We start from the raw sequence: 22645 nt of genomic DNA, 5'->3' as shown, positions 1-22645 counted from the left end.
TTTGGTTCTGGTCAATTGCAGAAAGATGTACCAGAGGAAATTTATAAGTAAATATACCTCAAGAGCAGCCAGAATGAAATGGCAGTCACTTGAACGTAGAGTTACTGAAATCATCATGCAGAGGATGACTATTGCTAACATGGAAGCTGATATGAATCGACTTCTCAAGGTAAGAACAATCTCTGTCTTTCTTTCCCCCTCCCCCAACTTGAAAATTAGAAATGAAAGTATCAGTAAATTTTCAGCAAATACTATTTGGCTAGGTTAACTGATTTTATTTTTGTTTTACACTTGCAGATCAACAGGATGATGTGTACTCTTAGATGCTAAATTTCCCATATTTCTATTTAGCTCCACTTCTGTATGGTACTTGACCCTTTTTTTGAAGGTGATACTGTAATCTGTAAAAACATGCTATAAATTGATCATGGTTAACTATTAACAAACTATTACTATATGTTGCTTTCAAAAATCACTCTTGGAAGGATGGGTATTGTGGTATGAAACCACCTGGTGTAAAGTGTCATCAAAAAAGGTCACTTATGAAGTTAAAATAATCTCTGATCGGCTGCTCTACCACCCTTTACATTTTAATAATTGTAAAGAACTGCCAACCTTGCCAGCTATTCTTAATTAAAATCTACAGTGGCAATTTGAGGCTGGTGAGCAGTTCTTTTTGTATGCTTTTAATACTTAAAGATGCAAAAGGTGTATATAACTTATTCAGTGTAAGCAGGCACTGAAAATGTGGCTCCTGCTAGCATTACTGTGAAAAGAACAGCGCAGCACTTTTCACTGCACTACAACTGTGCCAACACATTTGGTCTTAATTGTTCTCATCCTCTCTGTGCCATGAATGCTTAATTTACCTTTGCATGTTCTCTTGGTTTTGTCTCTTTCTCTCTTCTCCTTTCTCCCTTTCTCCCCCCCTCCCCCCCCCCCCCCCATTGACATTTTTGGTGGGGTGGTTTCAGTGGTGTATGAATTTCGCCTTACAATACTTTTGCTATCTCTATTAGCAGAAATTTAAAAAAAAATTACTGCAAAGCCAAGGTTTGCAGGCAACTAATCACAATTCTCAGGTGGGAGATTAGGGTCTGCTGCAGGAGAGTCAGTCAGTCAGCCTGCAGATAAGGCTGCTGAGGTTCACAACTGGCTGACCAGTTGAGGAGTGAGTGCTACTGATGGTTTTCTTTTTTATACGTTTGTGTGCAACTGAAGAAAAATATACAAATCTTTGATTTCTTAAAACTAAGTTCTGAGAAGGTGTTTGTATGTGCCGTTGATCAGGCACTAAACTAAGCCAGCAAACACTTGCATTTAGTGCATTGAAAGCAACAGTATAGTTATGTGAATGTAGTTGATTCCCTCAACCCCAAAATTGTTACCCGTTTTACTCTTTATATTGCAGCAACGTGAAGAACTGACAAAAAGACGTGACAAGCTGAATAGGAGGAGAGAAAAATTTGTACAGGAGTATGTGGATGATAAAACAATCCATAGCATTAATGAGGAGACAGAGTCTTTAAGTGCAAATATTGATTACATTAATGACAGCATTTCAGACTGCCAGGCCAATATCATGCAGATGGAGGAAGCGAAGGCAAGTCAATTTTATAATTATTTCTTACTATTGGTTGGTGGGGGGAGGTCCCTGAACGTCTATATGTAAATCTAACTACTCAACACCTGCCTCAATTGAATTTTATCATTCTTCCATGCCAATGCATAGATGGAAAATAGGATATTAATTTGTTCTGTCACTTGTTTCTTCAGAGACCCCATAGCGAATTCTTGGGTCTGACCTAAAGTCATATGCTTTGGGTGCACTTACTGACAATGGCCAGTATGAAGGTGATAGCATCGTGTCTACAGGCTCTGCCTTAAATTAAACTTTGGAGGTCTGACATTTAGAGAAGGGCAGAGTTATTGGAGGCTGTTGGTGGATAAATTTGCCATTCTTGTAAAGCTGTTCTATGTGGAAGTGATGTTCCATAAAGTTGGATTTCCCAAACTTCAGAAGGGTCAATTTGGTCCTTCTCAGTACTGATGGGATATGTTCGAGAGAACTGGTAGAGATTCAGTACGTGCATGGTAGAGAATGCCCGTGATGCAGAAATTGTGACTGTATATCAGTCACTTTTTGGGTTGACTCTTAGCCCATTCAAAGTAGTAGTGTTCTGCAGTTGCACCCATCTTCTCTCCCTCCCTCCCTCCCCCCCCCCCCCCCCCCCCCCCCGAAAGATATGCCTGAACCATATCAAGTGCTAGCAAGCCGCACATTCCTTTCCCCAAACTACTTGTTACTCCAGGATCATACTGGAGAGCCAAGATAACCCCCGGCTTTTCTCCACAGCCAACAGTCTCCTTAGACCTCTTCCCTGCCCCATTCACTCCCACCCCCAAGTGTGAGAAGATTATGGATTGAGACCATTTGTTCAGCTGCCTTTTCTGGTTGCCCCAACCCTACACCTGCACGTCTCGTTGGCTTCTCTCCCATCTCCCCTCTTGTCCTCTCCGAGTTCATCTTGTACATGAGACCTACCTCCCTGTTCCCTTGGCTCTATTCCCACTAAACTGCTGACCCCACAACTCCCCTTCCTCACCCACATGGTAACTGACACTGTAAATGACTCTTCGTTACTGTCCCCACTCTTTCAAAACTATAGCCATCACATCCCTCCTCAAAAAACCCCACCCTTTACTTCTGACCTTACAAACTACTGCCCCATCTCCAACCTCCCTTTCCTCTCATTCTTGTGTTATTGCCTTCCAAATCCATGCCTATCTTTCCACTGTTGCATCTCTCCAATTGGGTTTCTGCCCCTGCCAGAAACCAAAATGGTTCCAACCGAATGAGCATGATTCATCATCACTCCTCATTGTCCTCAACTTCTCTGTGGCCTTTGACATGGTTGACCACACCATTCTTCTCCAATGCCCTTTCTCTATTGTCCAGCTTAGTGGGACTACTCTTGTTTGGTTCCACTCTCACTTATCCAATTATAGCCAGAACATCTTGAGCAATGGTTTATTTTCATGCTCCATTACTTCCATCACCCCCCAAATTTCGATTGTTGTTCCCCTCCCTCCCCCCCCCCCCCCCCCCCCCCCCAAAAAAAAAATCCCATTCATCTACATGTTGCCCCTTAGCCACATTCAGACATGGAATCAGCTTCTACCCATACACTGATGACATCCAGCTCTACCTCCACCACATCTCTCAATCCATCCAGTGCCTCTGTGTTGTAAAAGTGCTTGTTTGACATCCAGTCTTGGATGAGCCACAATTTCCTCCAGTTAAACATTGGGAAAACTGAAACCATTATTTTCAGCTCCTGCCACAAACTCCATACCCTCCACCGATTTTAATCTCCCTCTTCGGCCATGGTCTCAGGGTGAACCAGACTGTTCGCAACTTCTGCATCTTATTTGACTTGGACCTGGAGGATATTTTCTCATCCCATATCCTCCATCACACCTACTTCTACCTCTAACAATGTTTGCTTCTGCCTCACCTCAGCCCATCTGCTGATGAAATTCTCATCCATGCTTTGTCACCTCCAGACTCAACTATTTCAATGCTTTCCTGGCTTGTGTCTCTTCCTTCAGCCTCCGAGAACTTACAGCTCATCTAAAAGTCTGCAGCTCGTATCCTATCCCACACCAAGTCCTCTCCCATCGCCCCATTCTTCACTGACTTACATTCTCATCCTTGTGTTTAAATTCCTTCATAGCCCTGCCCATCCCTATCACTGTAACTTCCTCTAGCCCTACAATGCCCCCTGCTTCCTGAATTCTCCATTTTGCTCCGACTGGCCTCGTGCATCCTCCCTCCCTTTACCCTACCATTGGTGGTTGTGCCTTCAGCTGCCTAGGCCCCAAGCTCTGGAATTCCCTCCTTGAATCTCGCTGCCTGCCTCTCCTTTTAAGGCCCTTCTTAAAACTCACATCTAACCAAGTTCTTGGTCACCCCTCCCAATATATCCACCTTTGGCTCAGCATTCCTTTCTTCCTTGTGACTCTGAAGCACTATGCAACATTTTTTCTACATTAAAGGTGCTATAAAAATGCAAGTTATTGTTATACAAGCAAAAGTTTGAGGAGGAGTATTGGCACCCTAGACTGTGCCAGCTAGTTTTTAATGACTCCTGCAAAGATGGCATTAGTTGATTAGGGTTAAGATTCACCATGATAAATTGCTGCCTCCACATGCTGAGACTGAGTGCAACAGGATGATGCACCGATTTGATATTTGGTGCTCCTGTAATCGAGGTGGAAAGCAGTCGCGGGGTTAGGGATTAGAAGGCACTTTTCTGGATAATGATAACCTGCAGATTTCTTGTATGCAGCTTATTCAATTCTTAAAAGCGCCAGTCTGTTGAGAAAGGTATCAGCTATTCAGATATAATGAACACTAGTGGGAATATCGGTAGTCCAAAGGTTATAAAGCAGTGTGAAATAAGAGGCCCGTGGTAGCCTATTACCAGAGCAAGAGGACTATTAACCTAATCACTTGATAACATCTTGAAAGTAGTTAGTAAGAAGAGCAGAAAGGAAGAAACAATTTCTGCATCAGGCCTTCAGGAATTTAAATAAGAGCTCATCCATGCCAAACTGTGGCATGGAGATCTTCAAGATCCTGGATCTTTCTCTGAACTCTGTCTGCTCTGGTGGTAAAATGTTTTAAGTGATTATTTATCAGCAATTGCTTCATTAGTTTGTAAGGAACACACAGTGGCAATATTCTTCTGTAACTGCAAGAGTCCTTGGTATGATTATCCAATTTACAAATTTATTGGGGCGAATCTTATAAATGTTTTTAACAACCTGTGAAACCACTTTTTCTGCACATCCAGTTGAATCACCCCTGTTTTGTATATCATATATGGGACTGCTAATGGGTAGTCTAGGAGCTGGAGTGTTTACTGCAGTCATAGTATAGCCTAAAAGAGAATAAATGAAAACAAACCCATGATCAGTATTCTCACTTTCTCTCATTCACAGACTTCTTTTTCCTTTCTCTCTCCCACATGGATGCCCACTTTGCTTTCTCTCTTCCCTGCCCCTACATTCACCATACTATTGTCAAATTAGGGGGAAAAACAGCTTGCAATAAAATTGAGCAGAACAGCATGCCATGTAAACTATTTAAATAACTTTTAGCATTAAATAGCTGTGTCATTTATTGTATCAGTTTTACAGAAATATTCAAGATAAGTAGTCTTCCCCTCCTCCCCCTGAACATTGCAAAAACTTAAATTGTTTTTAATTTCTTGCAGGAGGAAGGTGGCACAGTGGACGTCTCAGCAGTGATCACTTCCTGCTCTTTGACAGAAGCTCGCTACATGTTGGATCACTTCCTCACAATGGCTATTAATAAGGTAAATTATTTGGTTTACTAACTTGTGATTAATTTTGGGGAGAACATGTGAATTATTTGGTTTTGCACGGTTGCTGGCTCGTGATTGGTATCATTTCCATCCTGTCTAGATTGGAGCAAATTAGCATGGTTATTCAAAACCATCAAAAATGGTGGCGAATGCAGTGGGTACATTTTAATGTGCTACTGTCCGCACTTAATATGTGACTTGCATATTTAATGTGGTGCATGTTTAACAACATAGATTTCTTACTAATCAGTAGTGGGTTTCTGATATTTAAACCGAATAATAAATCCAAATTTATATTGCTCCTGTGCAAGGTTTTGCACGATTGACTTGCAGGTACTGCTGTGGGTAATGAGTTTTCCAGGCTGACAACAGCATTTTGGCATCCAGAATAACAAGGATGTTGAGCACTGCTGGACTTCATGCGACTCCTCACGAACAGGCTTGTAACTGACATTAACTTAGTAGTTCTAAGCACTTTGAAGCTTGGAGTGCTGGATCTTTTTGGAGTTTGTGGGAATTTTAGAAATAACATTTATATTGCATTTTTTTTCCTAACTGAATATGGCAGAGGAGTACTTCTGTTGCATTTACCATTGCCTGTAGGTAAAGAATTGATATGAATATATGGTAGGTAACACTAAATAAGTTTTCATATTGGTCTTGATGGTTCTGTGCAATTTCCTTCAAGAACGTAGAATAAAGTTTAAAAATCATAGACCTTGATTCTGAGATGGAGGGATTCATGGAGAAAAAAATAATTAAATTGAATTTAACCTTGACTTAGATATTTTTGTTGCTTTAACTGTAATACTTTGCATTGTTTAAGAAAATGCCTCAAAGAAAAAATAATGTATCTGGTCCTAGGGTCTTCAAGCTGCTCAGAAGGAATCTCAAATTAAGGTTCTGGAAGGTCGAGTAAAGCAAATAGAAATTAACAGTTCTACTCAAAACCAACTACTGTTCCACATGTTGAAAGAGAAGGCTGAATTTAATCCAGAGCTGGAAGCTTTACTTGGAAATGCTTTGCAAGGTAATTTTGTGACCCTTACCTTCACAGGTGGCATGCATATTTTGTTTTCAGTGCATGATGTAATTTAGATTTGTTATCCATGCTCATTTGCTGGCATTTTGAATTAATGCTGTTTGGAATGAATTTGTTGAATATTACTGTATTATATCAATTTGCTACATATGGGAAAATGTAGTGGACAAATCAGTCTTAGAAAATTTGTGGAAAAATAGCTTGTGAAAACACTTATAAACCACAATTAGTTGGTGACTTGCCAACCTAACCTTTTCAAGTATACATCACTGGTGCCCCAAATGCAACTAATTGGCATTTTATTGAAGGAAGTTATGGCTTTTCCAGCTCATCCAACACCATTTGGCTGAATGTTTACAGTGAGGAGTTTTGGGGCAGTGTGAGTTACCTCTTGCCCTTTTAGTCTCAAAAATCCAAGTAGAATTTAAAATCCAATAGCAATATTTTTTTAAAAAGTTCTACTCCTATAGATGCCTCTCTGATATTGAGAAGCAGGTTAATTTCTGGTTTGAAATGTAATATGCCTCTAAAATGAAGGTTCCTGTTTGTTTTTTTGTTTTTTATTAACCACAAACTGCAGCAATATACTCGAGAGCTTACTTTCTGGCCATTTCTTAGTTTAGGATCAATCTTGGGTTTCTTGAATGGATTGAATTCCCCTGGCTATTTTGTGATTTGGGACACAGTTATTTAGCACTAATGTCTCCATTATCTCTGCAGTAGCACTGTTGGTACATCAAGAGGTTTGGTTCTGACACGCGCATACAAAACCAAGACACTTATTTTTTGGCATCTGCTTCCCCAGCTCTGCAATATGCCATGGAGTAAGATGAGACTCTATTGTGTGTTTCTAAATTAGAAGTGGAAGTATCAATCCATCTTCACCTCCCAAGGTTGTAAAAAGATCTCAGGAGAAATGGCAGTTTATAGTGCACTCTAGCTGTCTCGCCCTTATTTCTTAGAACTTAGTAATATATTCTTCTCGTCTCAAAAAAAAATTGAACCTTTCCCCAAACAATGGGAGTTATTCATCCTGATTCAAATCGGATGTCTGACATTGAATCTTGGACGGTCCATAATTATAGGATTATCACAATTATTGTGCATTACTTCCTTCAGAAAGGCTTCCACTAATCTGCCATATATTTAGTGAAGCATAACCCAGTGCTTATGCTATCTACCATAATATCTTAAAGGTATTTGAATTTTAAGTACAATTCAGTTAGGGTTCATGTTGCATCAACATTTGTTATCAATGAGAAAGAGCTCAGGATAAGGTTGCTCTGATAGTGAAATAAAGTTGTCTCCAAGCCATGTGGACTGGAAAGTCCCAGGTACAGTCCCTGGCTTCTAGTTGATCTCAGCCAGGGCAACAGGACAGGATTGGTGGCAGCACCTCTTGGTTAGGTTTGGGAAAGTCGGCCCAGGATCCTGGACTTGATCACTGTACAGCGAATTATGTTGAAAGTGTTTCTGGAGATGCTGGGTCAGGCCTGGGGCTTAAATGTTATTCTGCAGAAGCTGATTTAACTATCATTTGAACTGATGTTCCAACATTTCTTAATCTGTTTTCACCTTCTGGAGGTTGACTGGTAAATTATAAACTTCAGTGATACACTATTCATCTTGGCTACATCACTGAGCACTGAATTTTCCTTCCAAGTAGTCACCAGATTCCAGTTAAATAAGTCCATTCTACCTTTTTGATTTCCCTGTCATTGGAATAGTTTGGAAAAAAAATCACAATAAAGACATACATAAAGCAGCACTGTTTCTGTGCAATATGTCAAATACCTTTTTTCAATTCCTATGGATAGGCGAACAATTGAATGTAGCTTAAGTCACCAGCAAACTGGGTTTAGTTATTTATCAAGCACCAACCAGTGACAAGTGTCATATTGTAAATTCCTTAATCCCTCAATGGTGAACTATTACACAGCTGTTCAATTATCCTAATGTTTGTTTTCTTCAAACATTACAGTTTGGACCTAGTGGATTTGTCTACCCTATAATATGCAGTATAAATTGCTACTTTGCATTTTCAAAGTAAAAAAAATTGTTGGTGGGAATGTAGGATTGGACTTCAAAATAACTATTCCATATTTCGAATTTCCTGAGATGCTGCACTGGGACAAAATATCCCAAAATGTTTTAACATTTTTCCTTTTTATAGAAGTAAAATTCTTAATCATCTACCTGTTGTACATCATGTTTGGGGGTGTTTATCATTTGAAATGGTTATTTTTGGGCATTATTGATATTTTCAGCAAAAGCGTGTGTTTGTAATAACAAACGCTATAAATGTAGTTTTGGATCTATTTCTGTTTTATTTCAGCACTGGTTCATTCTTGCTGTTCACACTCTGTAGGACAGATTTTTTTAAATATGGTGGATTCCTTTTGATTGGTTTGTTGCTTTTCTTTTGTTTCCCGATTTGCTATTATTTACACAGAACTAGATAGCATACCTATGGGTAAGTTAATTGCGCCTACTGTTATGTGTAACTGCATGGTTTACTAAACATGCTTGTATGCTAACCTTGCTGCATCTTTCATAACATCTGTAAATGTTCAAAGTCTGCATGCAGCATTTTATGGGATCTGAATGCAGATCTACATTTTCCAGACTCACTACCAGCTTTTTTTTATCATGTGAACCATTGAAACCTTGTATACATGTGCTCCAGAAGTTAACTAATGACAGATGTGGCAAAATGTTGGCTCCATTTTCACCTTAAATGTTGAATACTTCTGTATGACAACACTATAGGCCTGGATTATTTCTGTCTGTTCATTGCTACTTTAACTCATTGAAGTAATTGTGATCTAAATTATGGATATTGTGAATGTACAGTTGATGTAAATGCATAAAGTTGGAAATACTTCATGCTAGTCAAGACAAAAATAACAGGTGTGTATAAATACCAGCTAACATTTGTGCTCAATGCCATTTATTTAAAGTAAGATTAAGGCCCATAAAAATCTATCTGGTGATTTTCTCTCTTGAAAAAGACTTTCCAAACTAAATAGCACCTGTGGCTATTGTGCTTTGAGACATTGTGAGAGATTGTAAGTCCTGCACTAGATTAGACACCCACAGTTCTGAGCACTGCCAGTGTTTGGAAAAAGTCTTCAAACTCAAGATAATATCTATAATTAATTTTAATTACCAGCACTGAGTAAATTGCAGTCAGTGATTTGTAGTATATTGATGTAATCTGTGACTAGCCTATTTAATGTCAGTTTAAAAGTGATAACTTTTGTAAGTTGCCTATCGTAGGTTTGAACCAACCAAATATCTGTTCAAAAAAAATTCCCTCTACACTGTGGTTTCTAACTGATGCACCAAGATGTCCAAATCATCATGGTTTGTTTCCTTAATGAACCATAATGTAAAATTTACTTTTTCTAACGCTAATCAGAGCACATTTTGTGCGAATGTTAAGGATATACAGGAAATTACATGTACACTCTTAGCAATAAAGTAAATTAACTTTCATCCCAAGGTCTGATATGGCGTTAGAATTCGAGATGATCCATAGATCTTCAAGCTTGCAGAGAAATGTCTTGTATTTGCCACTTTTTTACAGTCAAGTAAAAATTGCAATCCAAAATTAAAAACTAAACCCTCATCTCTGCAGTGGGACATTTATTAAAATGAATTTATTTGCTGTAACATTGGCAGTTCTTCATTTGTTTGTTCAATCTCCACATACAGTCAGAGGTTTCCTCAATCTTACAATAAAAGAATCATTTAGAATTTTTTGAAATAGGCCATCAAGTTATTTTCCTTAGTCATTTGCAACAGGTCCTGTTTCCTTGTTCAATAAAAGAAATTCTTTGTCGTAAAATTTGCTGACCAGAATTTGATTGTCCCCAAAAGCTATCTGAATCAAAAGGATTCGTTATATACAGATTTGTGGTTTGTGCTAAATCCTGCATAGTGTTCATTTTGAGCCGCCTTGACCATTTTGATTTTGGTGTACTAAGGCCTGCCGATGGATGTCAGTATCTGGTTTCAAGATTGATGTAAAGTGCCACAAGTCCTTCCTGTTGACAGACATCCATGATGCCCACTTTGAGTGCCTTCCATGCCATATGAGGCCCCTGACCTACCAAGCCATTAGTACATGCACCTTTTGAGTTTGTGCTAAATTTCTCCCATTATTGGGAACAGTTTCTTTGTTCTGTAGCAGAGAAAGGAATCATCTTCCTCTGTTTTCTTGGTCAACGATTTCTCCTATGAGTTCTCCTAAAAGTATTTTTAGCATTCTTCAACATGCTCGCATTAATATCTTTTAACGATGCTCCATTGCAGTTTGTTTCCTGCGTAATTTTCTTGGTTGAGATGTGCACTGATTTAGTGGGTGCTGGTGCCACTGCTGCTTGTAGCTTTCACAACCTCACCCAGGTGTTAACAAATATCTTCATATGTAGCCTCTATATCATCGAGCATTTGAACATGAAGCTGTTGGGTGGGAAGGTTTTATTTTGCTTTTCTCCTCTGCTACGAGGAGTGCAATGGATGTGCCTTCCAGTGGGAATAATATTCAATTGTTGGACAAGCTTGGACTTCAGTTGAGAGTTGCTGAGAAGAAAGTAAATGCTCATTACAAAACAGATTCTTAAAGGCAACCTGAACAACGAAGAGGACCTCGGAAGACTTATTGATGGCCTCGCTTGAGAGGAATTGATTAATGATGCCAGGTTTTCTTCTTTGCTGGGACACCCTATTATCATCCAAAACTCGCTGTTTCTTGATTTATTTCAACCACCCATTTTTCGCAGTCCTTGTTCTTTTAAGGTCTCACCTAGTTCATGACTGGTTCGTGCAGCAACTACTGCAGCTTATACCCTTCCTTGGCAGGAATCATTCAATAATAATGGTATCCCAGCACTGAGAAACTCAAAAGCTCATGCCTTTTTCATCTAATATGGTCTTTGTGGGACCTAAAATAACTGCCTTGCAAGCTCATCTCTGATGCACAAGATCACATCTTAAGTTCCTCACTTGAAAAAATTGACTTTTGGCTCAGAGCTCTCCATGCCGAGTAATTGCAGTTCAGGCCTTAGTGAGTGACCTATCCCTTGTGGTTTAACATACAGATAAGTGCCTTTTTGTTTGTATAGTTTTGGCTTATTTTCACTAACAGTTGAAAAGGAGCAGCAGTCTCAACACTTATTTTGTTTAGAAACAAAATCTTAAGTAAATCCATTGCAGAACAATATATGGCTAAATGGAAGCATGTATTTTTGTTTTACACTTTAGCTGTTCTGTTTGTGCTGTAACCACTTTATGGGCAGTGTGACCATTTCTTTTGGACCTGATCTGCATAGTGCCCACGAGTGATTTGTACATGTTCATAATGGGAGTATTTTTATGTTGGGCAATACTTTTGTGCTTTGCTGAAAACTGACTTGAAAATTGTCGCTCAGTTATCATTCTTTGGCTCTTGAACAGGCCCGGTCTAATTCATTTATATGTGTAGAATGAACAAAAGAACCACCACTAGATTACTTACCATCAGCATGGTCTTCATTTTTTGAATAGAGTTTACCTTCCATATGCAAGCTTGCTGTAACTTAAAGAGCAAGGAGCGTTCTCATGTTTGTATATTTGCCTCAAAATATCAGCTGGTTTCTTCTGCTTCTGTTGAAAGAACTGAGGTGTGAATCCAGAATAAGGCCTTAAATGCACTGCAGGCTGGAGGGAGATCACATTCTCTTGTGACTGTCCCTGTAGAAATGAAATGTCTTAGTTACCTATGCCTCACCTGTTTGGATGGCAGGCTATTGACTTAAATATGGAGGATGGCCATAAGCAAAGGTAGATTGTCTATTGTATTTGCCAGTGCCAAATGAACCCACAAGTGTTATATACCAAAACTATAAGTAGTGTTCTAAGCTAATTCATTTTCAAAATTGAGTTTGATTTTTAGTTGAAACGTCCAGTCATCAAAGTACTCTTCTAATCAAATGTAACTATTTGGAATCCAATTTAAACTATAACTTAGCAGTGGCCTTTCTTACTCTAGGGAATAAATTTTAACAAATTTTAAGCAAAAATCGTGAAAGACCTTGGCTGTATCCAATCTGTCAGTTTGAATACAGGATGGAAGCTGAAGCCTATTAGCTAGTTTGAAACAAACAAACAAAATGTTAGTAGCACTCAGCAGGTCAGTCGGTATCTGTGGCGAGCACAGCCAACTTAATGTCTCAGGCATAACCCTTCATCAAAACTGATCTATGAGCTGGTTTGCCTGAAATGCTGTTTCTATCACTTGTTCACTTCTGGTTTTCATTTTACTCGTCTAATGGAAAATTTATGATTTGAAGGAAACATTTCCCTAATTAAGTAGGAATATATAATTGGTTCTGTAGGATTTTAGTGGGGTCAGGGTAGAATACTCCTTTATTTATATGTAGCAATGTATTCTCATTGGTTAACCCTTTGAAGACTGTATAGTTTGTCACCTAAATCTAAAATTTTCAAATAAAACCTAAAATTGCACTGTTGGAGCAGAAAGAATTGTGATCTGAAGGAAATTATGAACTTTCCAGGCCACCAGGAGAGAAACTAGTTTTTTCTTTGTAGGTTATAAAGTGATTTGTGATATTAATCAATGTGAACTTGTTAGGTTGTGATATTGCAGTTATTTAATTCAAGAAATGTTTGCTTTTGTGCAATTCTCACCAGATGAATTGGTCATGACCGCAAATCAAATTTGTGTAGTGAACCAGGGGATGGCATACGTGCATTACAAGTTGTTGCTACAATTCACACATAACTTAAACCATAAATAGTAGTAATTACAGTGCAGTAATCTCATCTTTGATCTTGGAATTCAGATAGCTGTTGTAAGATGGTTTAAAATTTACTCTTGTGGCTTGATATTCTCTGAGCCTTTAGATTACTGCTCTGTAATCTTCTCGTATCTCTAATCTTCTGCACAACTTGTAGGAAATGTAAGGTGATAGCAACGAGCACAAGTATATAAATATAACCCTGAAGTTTGTAAGTATCTAAAATCTCTAGAAGCCTTTAATACAATTTTAATGCAAATTAAAGGGATAACATTTGTGCTTTGTAATAACTTGTAGAAAATGGAGATGAAAGCAGCGAAGAAGAAAATGTAACTAGCCCTGGAACGGATGGCAGGTAAGATGACGTACTGAGTAGTGCAGAAGTGAATTGCTATTTTATTTGTAAGCTGTTGTTTTTTGAAAAGTGTACTGAATAATTTCCATGGTCTTTTATTTATATGATGTATTTAGTAGAACAAAGAAATCACTAGCAACTGAGTTCAAGAATCTGCCACAATTTTTTAACCTGCTATTATGAAAGTTGATTCAATTTAAAAATGTAGTTTTGAAGAAACAAGTGTGTTTGGGAGAAGCTAAGTTGCTTTTTGCTGGCTGAATAATTGGAGGATGTGTAAGAAGCTCTGTGGTACAATTAAAGTCAGTGTGCTAACCTGATGACACTTTATAGCTTCAGATAACTCAATCCTGTTGTCATCCAATGTTGACAAATGTATGATTACCAACTGGGGTATTGTTGGCATGGAAGTGTTCAAGATTTTCAGCTGCTCTCATTTTTTAGAACTGTTTTACTACTGCCAATTCTTGTCTGTTCAGTGTCCTAACTCTCCCTGCAGAGCATCCAGTTGCATTGTGTCTTTGGTTGTATTTGCTTATCTCTTATAGACTTGCATCCCATTGTTCTTGCTATGTATTCCAAACTTATGTAGATTAACATTGACAAGGATTCAAGCACTGATGCCTGCACCTTCCCAATACCATTCACCTATTTTTTGTTTCAATTTCTTAAGCAATCATATGTTCTGCTGTGGATTCCCATGACTCTGGGTTAAAAAGAAAGAACTTGCACTTAACATTATGCCTTTAATGATCTCAATACATCCAAAGTGCTTCATGGCCAATGAAGTACTTTTGAAGTGTAGTCAGTGTTGTAATGTAGGGAAACACTATTTTGTTTAGGCACAGAGGTCCCACAACAACAATAAGATAGATGACTAGATAATCCATTTCAGTGATGATGGTTGAGGGATAAATATTGACCGGGACACAAGGAAAACTTTTCTGCTTTTCAAATGGTGCCATGGGATCTTTTACACCTAACTGAGAGAAGACAGCACCTCCGACAGTGCTGCACCATCCTTAGTACTGCACTGAAATGTCAGCCTAGAATGTGCTCAAATTTCTGGATTGGGGCTTGAACCCATGGCCTGGCTGAGAGGCAAGACTGCTACCACTGAGCTAAGGCTGAGACCTGGCTTTATTGGAGATCTTCCATGTGAAACCTTGCAAAAGGCTTTCTGAAATGTAAATTAACAGAAAATACTGTTTTTAAAAAAAATAATAATGTTTTTGGGATGTGGGAGACGCTGGCAAGACTGCATTTATTGTCCATCCCCAAATGGCCTGAGAATGTGATTGGGGTTTTCTTCTTTGAACCTCTGCAGTCTGCACCTGGTGGTGTTTCCACAAAGGTGTGAAGTAGGGAATTCCAAGATACTGACCCATTGCTGTAGGAACGGTGATACGTGTCCAAATAAGGATGGTGTGTAACTTCAAGAACTATGAAGTGGTGGTCTTCCCATGATGTTGCTGCTCGTATTCTTCTCGGTAGTTTGCAGGGTAGGGAGATGCTGCCAAAACAATCTTGATTAGTTGCTTCAGTGAGTCCATTGGCAGAGGTGGAGATGAATTGAACTGCCCTGTTCTGGGTGCTGTCAGGCTTCTTGAGACTGTATTTTAAAATTCTCATCCTTGTTTTCAAATCCCTCCATGGCTTTGCCCCTCCCTACCTCCTACAACCCTCCCAGAACTCTGCGTTCCTCCACTTCATTTGCCGCGCCAATCCCCCTCCCCCCCCCCCCCAAATTGGTGGCCGTGCCTTAAGCTGCCTAGGCCCGAAGCTCTGGAATTCCCTCCCTAAATCTGTGCGCCTCTCTACCTCTCCTCCTTTTAAGACGCACTTTAAAACCTTCCTCTTTGACCAAGCTTTTGGTCACCTGTCCTAATATCTCCTTACGTGGCTCGGTGTCAAATTTTGTTTGCTGATGCTCCTGTGAAACGCCTTGGGACGTTTTATTATGTTAAAGGCGCTATATAAATGCAAGTTACTGTTGTACCCATCCAGCCAAGTGGTGAGTATTCCATCACACGCCTGACTTGAACCTTGTAGATGGTGTCAAGACTTTGGAGGGTCAGGTGGTGAGACAAAATATCGAGCCTGTAGTCTGCTGTTGCCACAGTGTTATATCTGACCCAGTAAAGCTACATGTCAGTGGTGACCCCCAAGATGGTGGGGGACTCTGTCATTACCCAGCATATGTGGTGTGAATGTTATTTATCCACTTCTCAGCCCAATGCTGGATGATATCTAGGTTCATTTTATTTTCTCCTTGCTTTTGGCCAAATTTATCTTATCCATAGTTGATTTTAATTTTTTTTATCCCAGTCTTAAGCAGCCTTAATTCCATCCTTTTTTATATTAAAAGAAAGACTTGCATTTATATACCACTTGAACATGTCTCCCGGAAACATCTCCAAGTGCTCGATTCCAATTTGAATTTCTTGATTTGTTTTTGACTCATCCTAATGCGAAAAATCAGCTTCATAGGCAAGTCTGGGCTGCTTATCAAGTGAAACCTGATCTTGTACTTGAAGAATATGACCAAGCATACCATGGAGTGAAAAATGACCCCTTCTACTGTCAGGGTACGCACTGGAAGTGGCGCAGTGTCCTCACCTTGTTAAATAGACTTCTTTGGGTAGAGGGAAACCATCATGCTAGCAGATGGTATGGCTTAGGCTAACGACTACAACAAAAACAACAATTTACATTTATATAGTGTCTTTAAAGTAGAAAATGTCCCCAGGTGCTTCAGAGGCACAATCAGATAAAAATGGACACCGGGCTAAAGGAGGAGATATTAGGCAGGGTGGATAAAAGCTTGGCCAAGTGGCGAGTTTTTAAAAAAGGCCTTAAAGGGGAAGAGGGAATTCCAGAGCGTAAAGCCTCAGAGGCTGAAACTATGGCTACCTGTCTTGGGAGGGTGGGAGGGATGCACAATTGGCCAGAATCGGAGGAGCAGAGAGATCTGGGGGTGGAATTGTAGCACTAGAGGTGGTTCCATAGGTGGGGAGGAGTGAGGCCATGAAGGGATTTAAGCCTGAGGATGGGAATTTTAAATTGAGGGCTTCGGGGGCCCAGGAACCAATGTAGATCAGCAAGGATAGGAGTGATGGGTGAGTGAGACATGTGCGATAGGATATGGGCAGCAGTGTTTTGGATGAGTTGGAGTTTGAGTTGGGAGGGTGGCCATTAGAGCATTGGAATAGTTGAGTTGAGAGGTGATAGATGAGGTTTTCAGCCGCAGATGGGCATCGGGTAGGAGCGGAGGTGGAAGTATGCTGTCTTTGTGATGGAGTATTTGGGATCGAAAGCTCAGCTCGGGGTCAAATAGGACACCATGGCTCTGAATAATCTGGTTCAACCTCAGACAGTGGCTGGGGTGGGGAATGGAATTGGTGTGAAGAGTACGAGGTTTGTGGTGGGGGCCAAAGGCAATAGCTTTGGTTTTTGCAATGTTTAACTGGAGGAAATTTTGTTTCATCCCAGACTGGTTGTCAGACAAGTGGTTTGATAGTACTAAGGCATTGGAGGAGCTGAGAGGTGGTGGAGAGGTAGAGCTGGGTGTCATCAGCGTACATGTGGAACCTGACCCCGTGTCGGTAGATTATGTCACCAAGGGTAGCCAGCAGATGAGGAAGAGGGGACCAAGTGTAGATCCTAGGTGGACTCCAGAAATAATGGTGTGGGGTGGGAAGAGAAGTCATCGCTGGAGAGTGATAGGTAAGAGTGGAAGCAAGCAAGGACAGTCCATTTGAGCGGGACAGTGGAGGAGAGGTGTTGGAGGAGGATGGTGTGGTTGACTAGGCCAAAGGCTGCAGATAGTTTGAGAACGAGGAGGTGGGAAAATGCACCACAGTTAGAAGGTGTCATTTGTGACTGATTAAGGCCGTTTTGCTGACGTGGAGTTGGAAGCGGGTAGGGGGAATGTCAGTGGTGAGAGATGTAAGGAAGTGGGTCTTGTGTGTGATTGAGACGATGGGAGTGGAGAGGCCACAGGAGATGGCAGGTTGAGGGGGTGGCGGTGAATATGGGTATATGCAGTTAACCAGGCTAATTTAAATTTATCACGTGCAATACTTCCAGGCAGAGGCGTGTGTAATACTTTGCCTGCCAATTCTACGGTTACCTCGGGGGAGTGCAGTCTAGAGCAAATCTACAGCACCTCGGAGCAAAGGACTGCACTGGGGGGAATAGCGAAGTGTAGAAATGCAGTTGTCGTAGGGAATTCAATAGTCGGGGATAGACAGGAGTTTCTGCAACCGCCGACGTGAGTCTTGCATGGTGTGATGCCTCCCTTTATCCTTGCCAGGGTAAAGGATGTCATAAAGCGGGTGCAGAACATACTGCGGGTGGAAGGGGTACAGCCTGAAGTCATGGTCCACGTTGGAACCAACGACATAGAAAGGAAAAGGATTTGAGGTCCTTCAGTCAGAGTTCTGGGAGCTCGGGAGGAAATTACAGAGCAGGACCTCAAATGATCTCTGGATTGCTCACAGTGTCATGTGCTAGTGAGTATAGGAACAATAAGATAAAGCAGGTTAATATGTAGCTGGAGAAATGGTGCTGGAGGGACGGCTTCAGTTTCTTGGTGCATTATGACCAGTTCTGGGGCAGGAGGGACCTGTACAAGGTGGACGGGTTGCATCTCAACGGGGCTGGGACCAATGTCCATGCGGGGACATTAACTAGTGCTGTGAGGGGGGGTTTAAACTAATTTGGGAGGGGAACCAGGGTGAAGCATAAGGGAGCAGGAACAAGGTGCATAGAGGACTAGGAGACAAACCGCATTAGAATAAAGAGTAGTTCAGAAATAGGAGCATTAGTGAGTGGGGAAATGTGAGGCAAACTATGATGGAGTGCATGTGTGTAAATGCACAGTGTGGTAAATAAGATTGGTGAGCTGCAGGCACAAATTGCCACATGGGTCTATGATATAGTGGCAATAATGAAGACCTGGCTCAGAGGAGGAGGATTGGGAACTTAATATTCCTGGCTACAAAGTATTAAGGAAAGACAGGGAAGGAAAAAAAGGAGTGAGGGGGTGGTTGGCAGTGTTCATCAGATACTGTTACAGCACTGGAAAGGGATAATGTACTTGAGTTCAAAGACAAAACCTATTTGGTTACAAATAAGGAACAATAGAGGAGCTATTACGCTGCTAGGTGTATACTAAAGGCAACCAAAGAGTGGGAAGGAGATAGGGGAGCAAATTTCAGAAAGATGCAAGAACTATAGAGTAGTGATAATGGGGGACTTCAATTATCCCAATATAGACAGAAAATAACAGTGTGAAGGGCGAAGAAGGGGAGGAATTCCTGAGTTGCGTTCGAGAGAGTACTTTCTTGATCAATAGTTTTCTAGCCCAATGAGAAGGAAACCGTGCTGGATTTGCTTGTGGTGAATGTTTCAGTGCGGGGGGAGCATTTAGGAAATAGTGATCACTATCATTAAGTTTAGAGTAGTTATGGAGAAGATAAGGAACAAAAAACGTGAAAATATTCAACTGGAGGTGGGCTAATTTCAATGAGTTGAAAGGGGATCTGGCCCAGCTGGATTGGGATCAAAGATTGGCAGGTGAAACAATAAATGAGCAATGCGAGGCCTTCAAAGAGGAGGTACAGGCTCGATACATTCCCACGGGGGGAGAGGAAGGGCATCCAAAGCTAGAGCTCCCTGGATGACTCAAGATATAGAGATTAAAATGAAAGAGAAAGGAGACTTATGATCAATGTCAAGCTCATCATACAATAGAGCACCAAGCTGAATACAGAACGTACACAGGGGAACTGAAAAAGGAAATAAGAGGGGCAGGGTGTATGAGAATCGATTAGTGGGTAACATAAAATGAACCCAAAAGTCTTTTATCAACATATAAATAGTAAAGGGGTAATCGAAGGAAAGGTGGGGCTGATTAGGGACCAAAAGGGAGATCATCTAGTGGAGGCAGAGTGCATGGCTGAAGTACTAAATGAATACTTTGGTAGCATCGTCTTCAGTGAAGACAGGTGTAATGTCACAGTAAAGGAAGAGGTACTAGAGAAATTAGCCAGGATAAAATAGATAGAGGAGGTACTTAAAAGGTTGGCAGTGCTCAAAGTAGAAAAGTCACCAGATGAGATGTATCCTAGGTTGCTGAGGGAAGTAAGGGTGCTGTTAGCGGAGGCTCTGGCCACAATCTTACAATCCTCCTTCGATATGGGAGCAGTGGCAGAGGACCACAAATGTTCGAAAAAGGAGAGCAGGATAAACCCAGCAACTACAGGCTAGTCAGCCTAACGGTGATGGGGAAACTTTGAGACAAAACTAATTGTCACTTGGAAAATATGGGTTAATAAATGAAGGCCAGCACGGATTTGTTAAAGGCAAATCGTGTTTGATTACCTTGAGATCTTTGATGGAGAGTGTTGACGAAGGTTGATGCTGTGTATATGGACTTTGAAAAGGTGTTTGATAAAGTACCACGTACTGGACCTAGTAGCAAAATTGAAGTCCATGAGATTAAAGGGGCAGTGGCAGCGTGGATAAGAAATTGGCTAGGGGACTGAAAGCAGTGAGTGGTGGTGAATGTTTTTTCAGACTGGAGGGAAGTATACAGTGGTATCAGGACCTCTGCTCTTTTTGATCTATATTAATGACCTGGACTTGGGTATACAGGGCATGATTTCAAAGTTTACAGATGACGCGAAACTTGGAAATGTAAACCGTGAGGAGGATTGTAAGACTTCAGGAAGACATAGACTGGTGAAATGGGCAGACACATGGTAGATGAAATTTAACGCAGAGAAGTGTGTAGTGATTCATTTTGGTAGGAAGAATTGGAGGCAATATAAACAATATAGTACAGTTTTAAGGAGGTTGTAGGAATAGAGAAACCTGGGAGTGCACATACATAATTCTTTGAAGATGGCAGGACAAATTGAGAAAGCTGTTTTAAAAAAAAAAGTATACTGGATCCTTGGCTTTATAAATAGAGGCATAAGAGTACAAAGGCAAGGAAGTTATGCTAAACCTTTATAAATCACTGGTTAGGCCCCAGCTGGAGTATTGTGTCCAATTATGGACACCACACTTTAGGAAGGATGTCAAGGCCTTAGGGAGGTGCAGAGGAGATTTACTAGAATGGTACCAGGAATGCCGGGTTTCAGTTACGTGGAGGGAATGGAGAAACCGGGGTGGTTCTCCTTAGATCAGAGAAGGTTAAGGGGGGATTTAATAGGGGATTTGGTAGAGTAAATAGAGAAACTGTTTCCAGTGGCAGATGGGTCAGTAACCAGAGGGGACAGATTTAACGTAATTAGCAAAAGAACCAGAGGCGAGATGATGAGAAATTGTTTTACACAGCAAGTTATGATCTGGAATGCCCTGCCTGAGAGGATGGTGGAAGCATATAATAACTTTCAAAAGGGAATTGGACAGATAGTTGAAGGGGGAAAAACTTAGGGCTATGGGGAAGGGACTAATTGGATAGCTCTTTCAAAGAGCAAGGGAATGGGCCAAATGGCTGCTTTCTGTGCTGTATCATTCTATAATTCCAGGAAACTCATAGCAGCAGCTGAAGCAACATTCCAGTACCTAAACGAAGCTACACTAATTCATATAAAATATAGAATTTCTTTTCACTTGAAACTGGGCTTCTGAAATTCCATAACTCCTCCCATATACTGAATTACTTTCAACCACTGTTATGTAGGAAATTGCAGCAGGCATTTGTGCATTGCAAGATCTCAGCAATGAGATGAATGACCTGTTAATTTGATTCTTGTATTTGTTAAAGAAGAAATGTTGTCCAGGATACTGAGAATACCCTGCTCCTCCAAGTAATTTTGCGGGGTCTTTAACATCTGTCTGACCCATCAAAGCAAGCAGACAGAAGCTTTGACAATACAACACTCCCTCAGTATTACTTTTGAATATCAGCCAGTTTATGTGCTTAACTCTTGAAGTGTGGCTTCACCCCACAATATCTAGGCTCAAGAGAGAATGCAATTAACTGAGTCAAGCTAACATTTGGTACCTAGTCTTCCTTTACCTACCCTGTTTAGATGCAACCTATTTCATCTGTACCAAACTGGCTTACCCTCAAATAGTCAAAGACTTTCATGTTGTTGTCTTAGATATTCTTAAAATCTTTATGAAATTTGGAAAAGTTTCTTAACATTATTGCTTAGTTTTTTTGTCCTGTGTAGTAATTACAGGCTTGATCTGTCAGTTACTCAGCTAGGCTACAAATTGACCTCTATGCTGTAGGGTTCCTGCTTACTCTTCAGTGAAAAAGAAAAAAATAATCTAGTTTGCTGGCCAAGACCTGGATTCCCTGGTGTTGGCACATTAGACAGGCAACTTCTCTGCTTGGCTTTTTGGACTGGAGAATAGTACATTACCTGATCAGTAAAATCCAGCGATTGTGTCCATGAATAATCCTAATGTTACCTTCCCATTATATCATAGAACAGGGTGCACAGTTCTGTGATATAAATGGTCATGCAAGGTTTATTTTAAATCATGTAGTAAATTAAATATTTTGGAAGATGGCCTCATTTGACATTCCACACAGACCCTGGTTTCCAACTCATTGTAGAATGAGCACCAGAATCAAATATAGGGCATCAAGGCTGTTCTGAATAATAAGCTGTCCCAAAATTCAAGTGCCGGCTGAGTTGCTTCTGTATTTAAACACAGGTTTGTTTGAATCCTTGATTCAATCTCTTGCAGGATGTGTGATGAGGCCCAAGTTAGCCATTGTTAGAATTGTTTCAAGCGGGCAATCAACACAGCATAAGTGACCAAGTTGTTGCCATTCAAGGTGGCAGCTGCTACAGAAGTGTCAATGGGCACCACCTTGACTTCCTCGATCATTGCACTGACCGCAGGTGGCACCACAGCAGTCAGCCTACTTCCTATTGAAACCTTCATATTTGCCTTAGCAGAACAAGGTGGAACTTCAGAATTTGTTCTTTAGGTCCTCAAGAGCTAGCCTTAGTTGAGGGAGGTTCCCATAAGCATAACTTCCAAAGATCTGAGGTCGTCGGCAGGGCAGTACACTAAA

At 40.6% G+C, this 22645-nt stretch overlaps 1 protein-coding gene across 7 annotated transcripts in view; it reads left to right on the top strand.

The window, feature by feature from the left end:
* kif21a (kinesin family member 21A) overlaps positions 1–22645 on the top strand; it is a 139374-nt gene that overhangs the window by 80475 nt on the left and 36254 nt on the right. For 5 of the 7 annotated variants that reach the window (XM_068004806.1, XM_068004810.1, XM_068004809.1 and 2 more), the window contains exons 19-24: positions 22–169; positions 1412–1603; positions 5283–5384; positions 6258–6423; positions 8888–8908; positions 13536–13593. In XM_068004806.1, the coding sequence (XP_067860907.1) occupies positions 22–169; positions 1412–1603; positions 5283–5384; positions 6258–6423; positions 8888–8908; positions 13536–13593 (687 nt within the window). The remainder of the gene's footprint in view (positions 1–21; positions 170–1411; positions 1604–5282; positions 5385–6257; positions 6424–8887; positions 8909–13535; positions 13594–22645) is intronic. The other 2 variants (XM_068004807.1, XM_068004811.1) reach the window with 1 other exon arrangement.

The sequence above is a fragment of the Heptranchias perlo genome, chromosome 24, assembly GCF_035084215.1.
Source record: "Heptranchias perlo isolate sHepPer1 chromosome 24, sHepPer1.hap1, whole genome shotgun sequence".
NCBI lineage: Eukaryota > Metazoa > Chordata > Chondrichthyes > Hexanchiformes > Hexanchidae > Heptranchias > Heptranchias perlo.
This window is presented reverse-complemented; position numbering and strand designations above follow the sequence as displayed.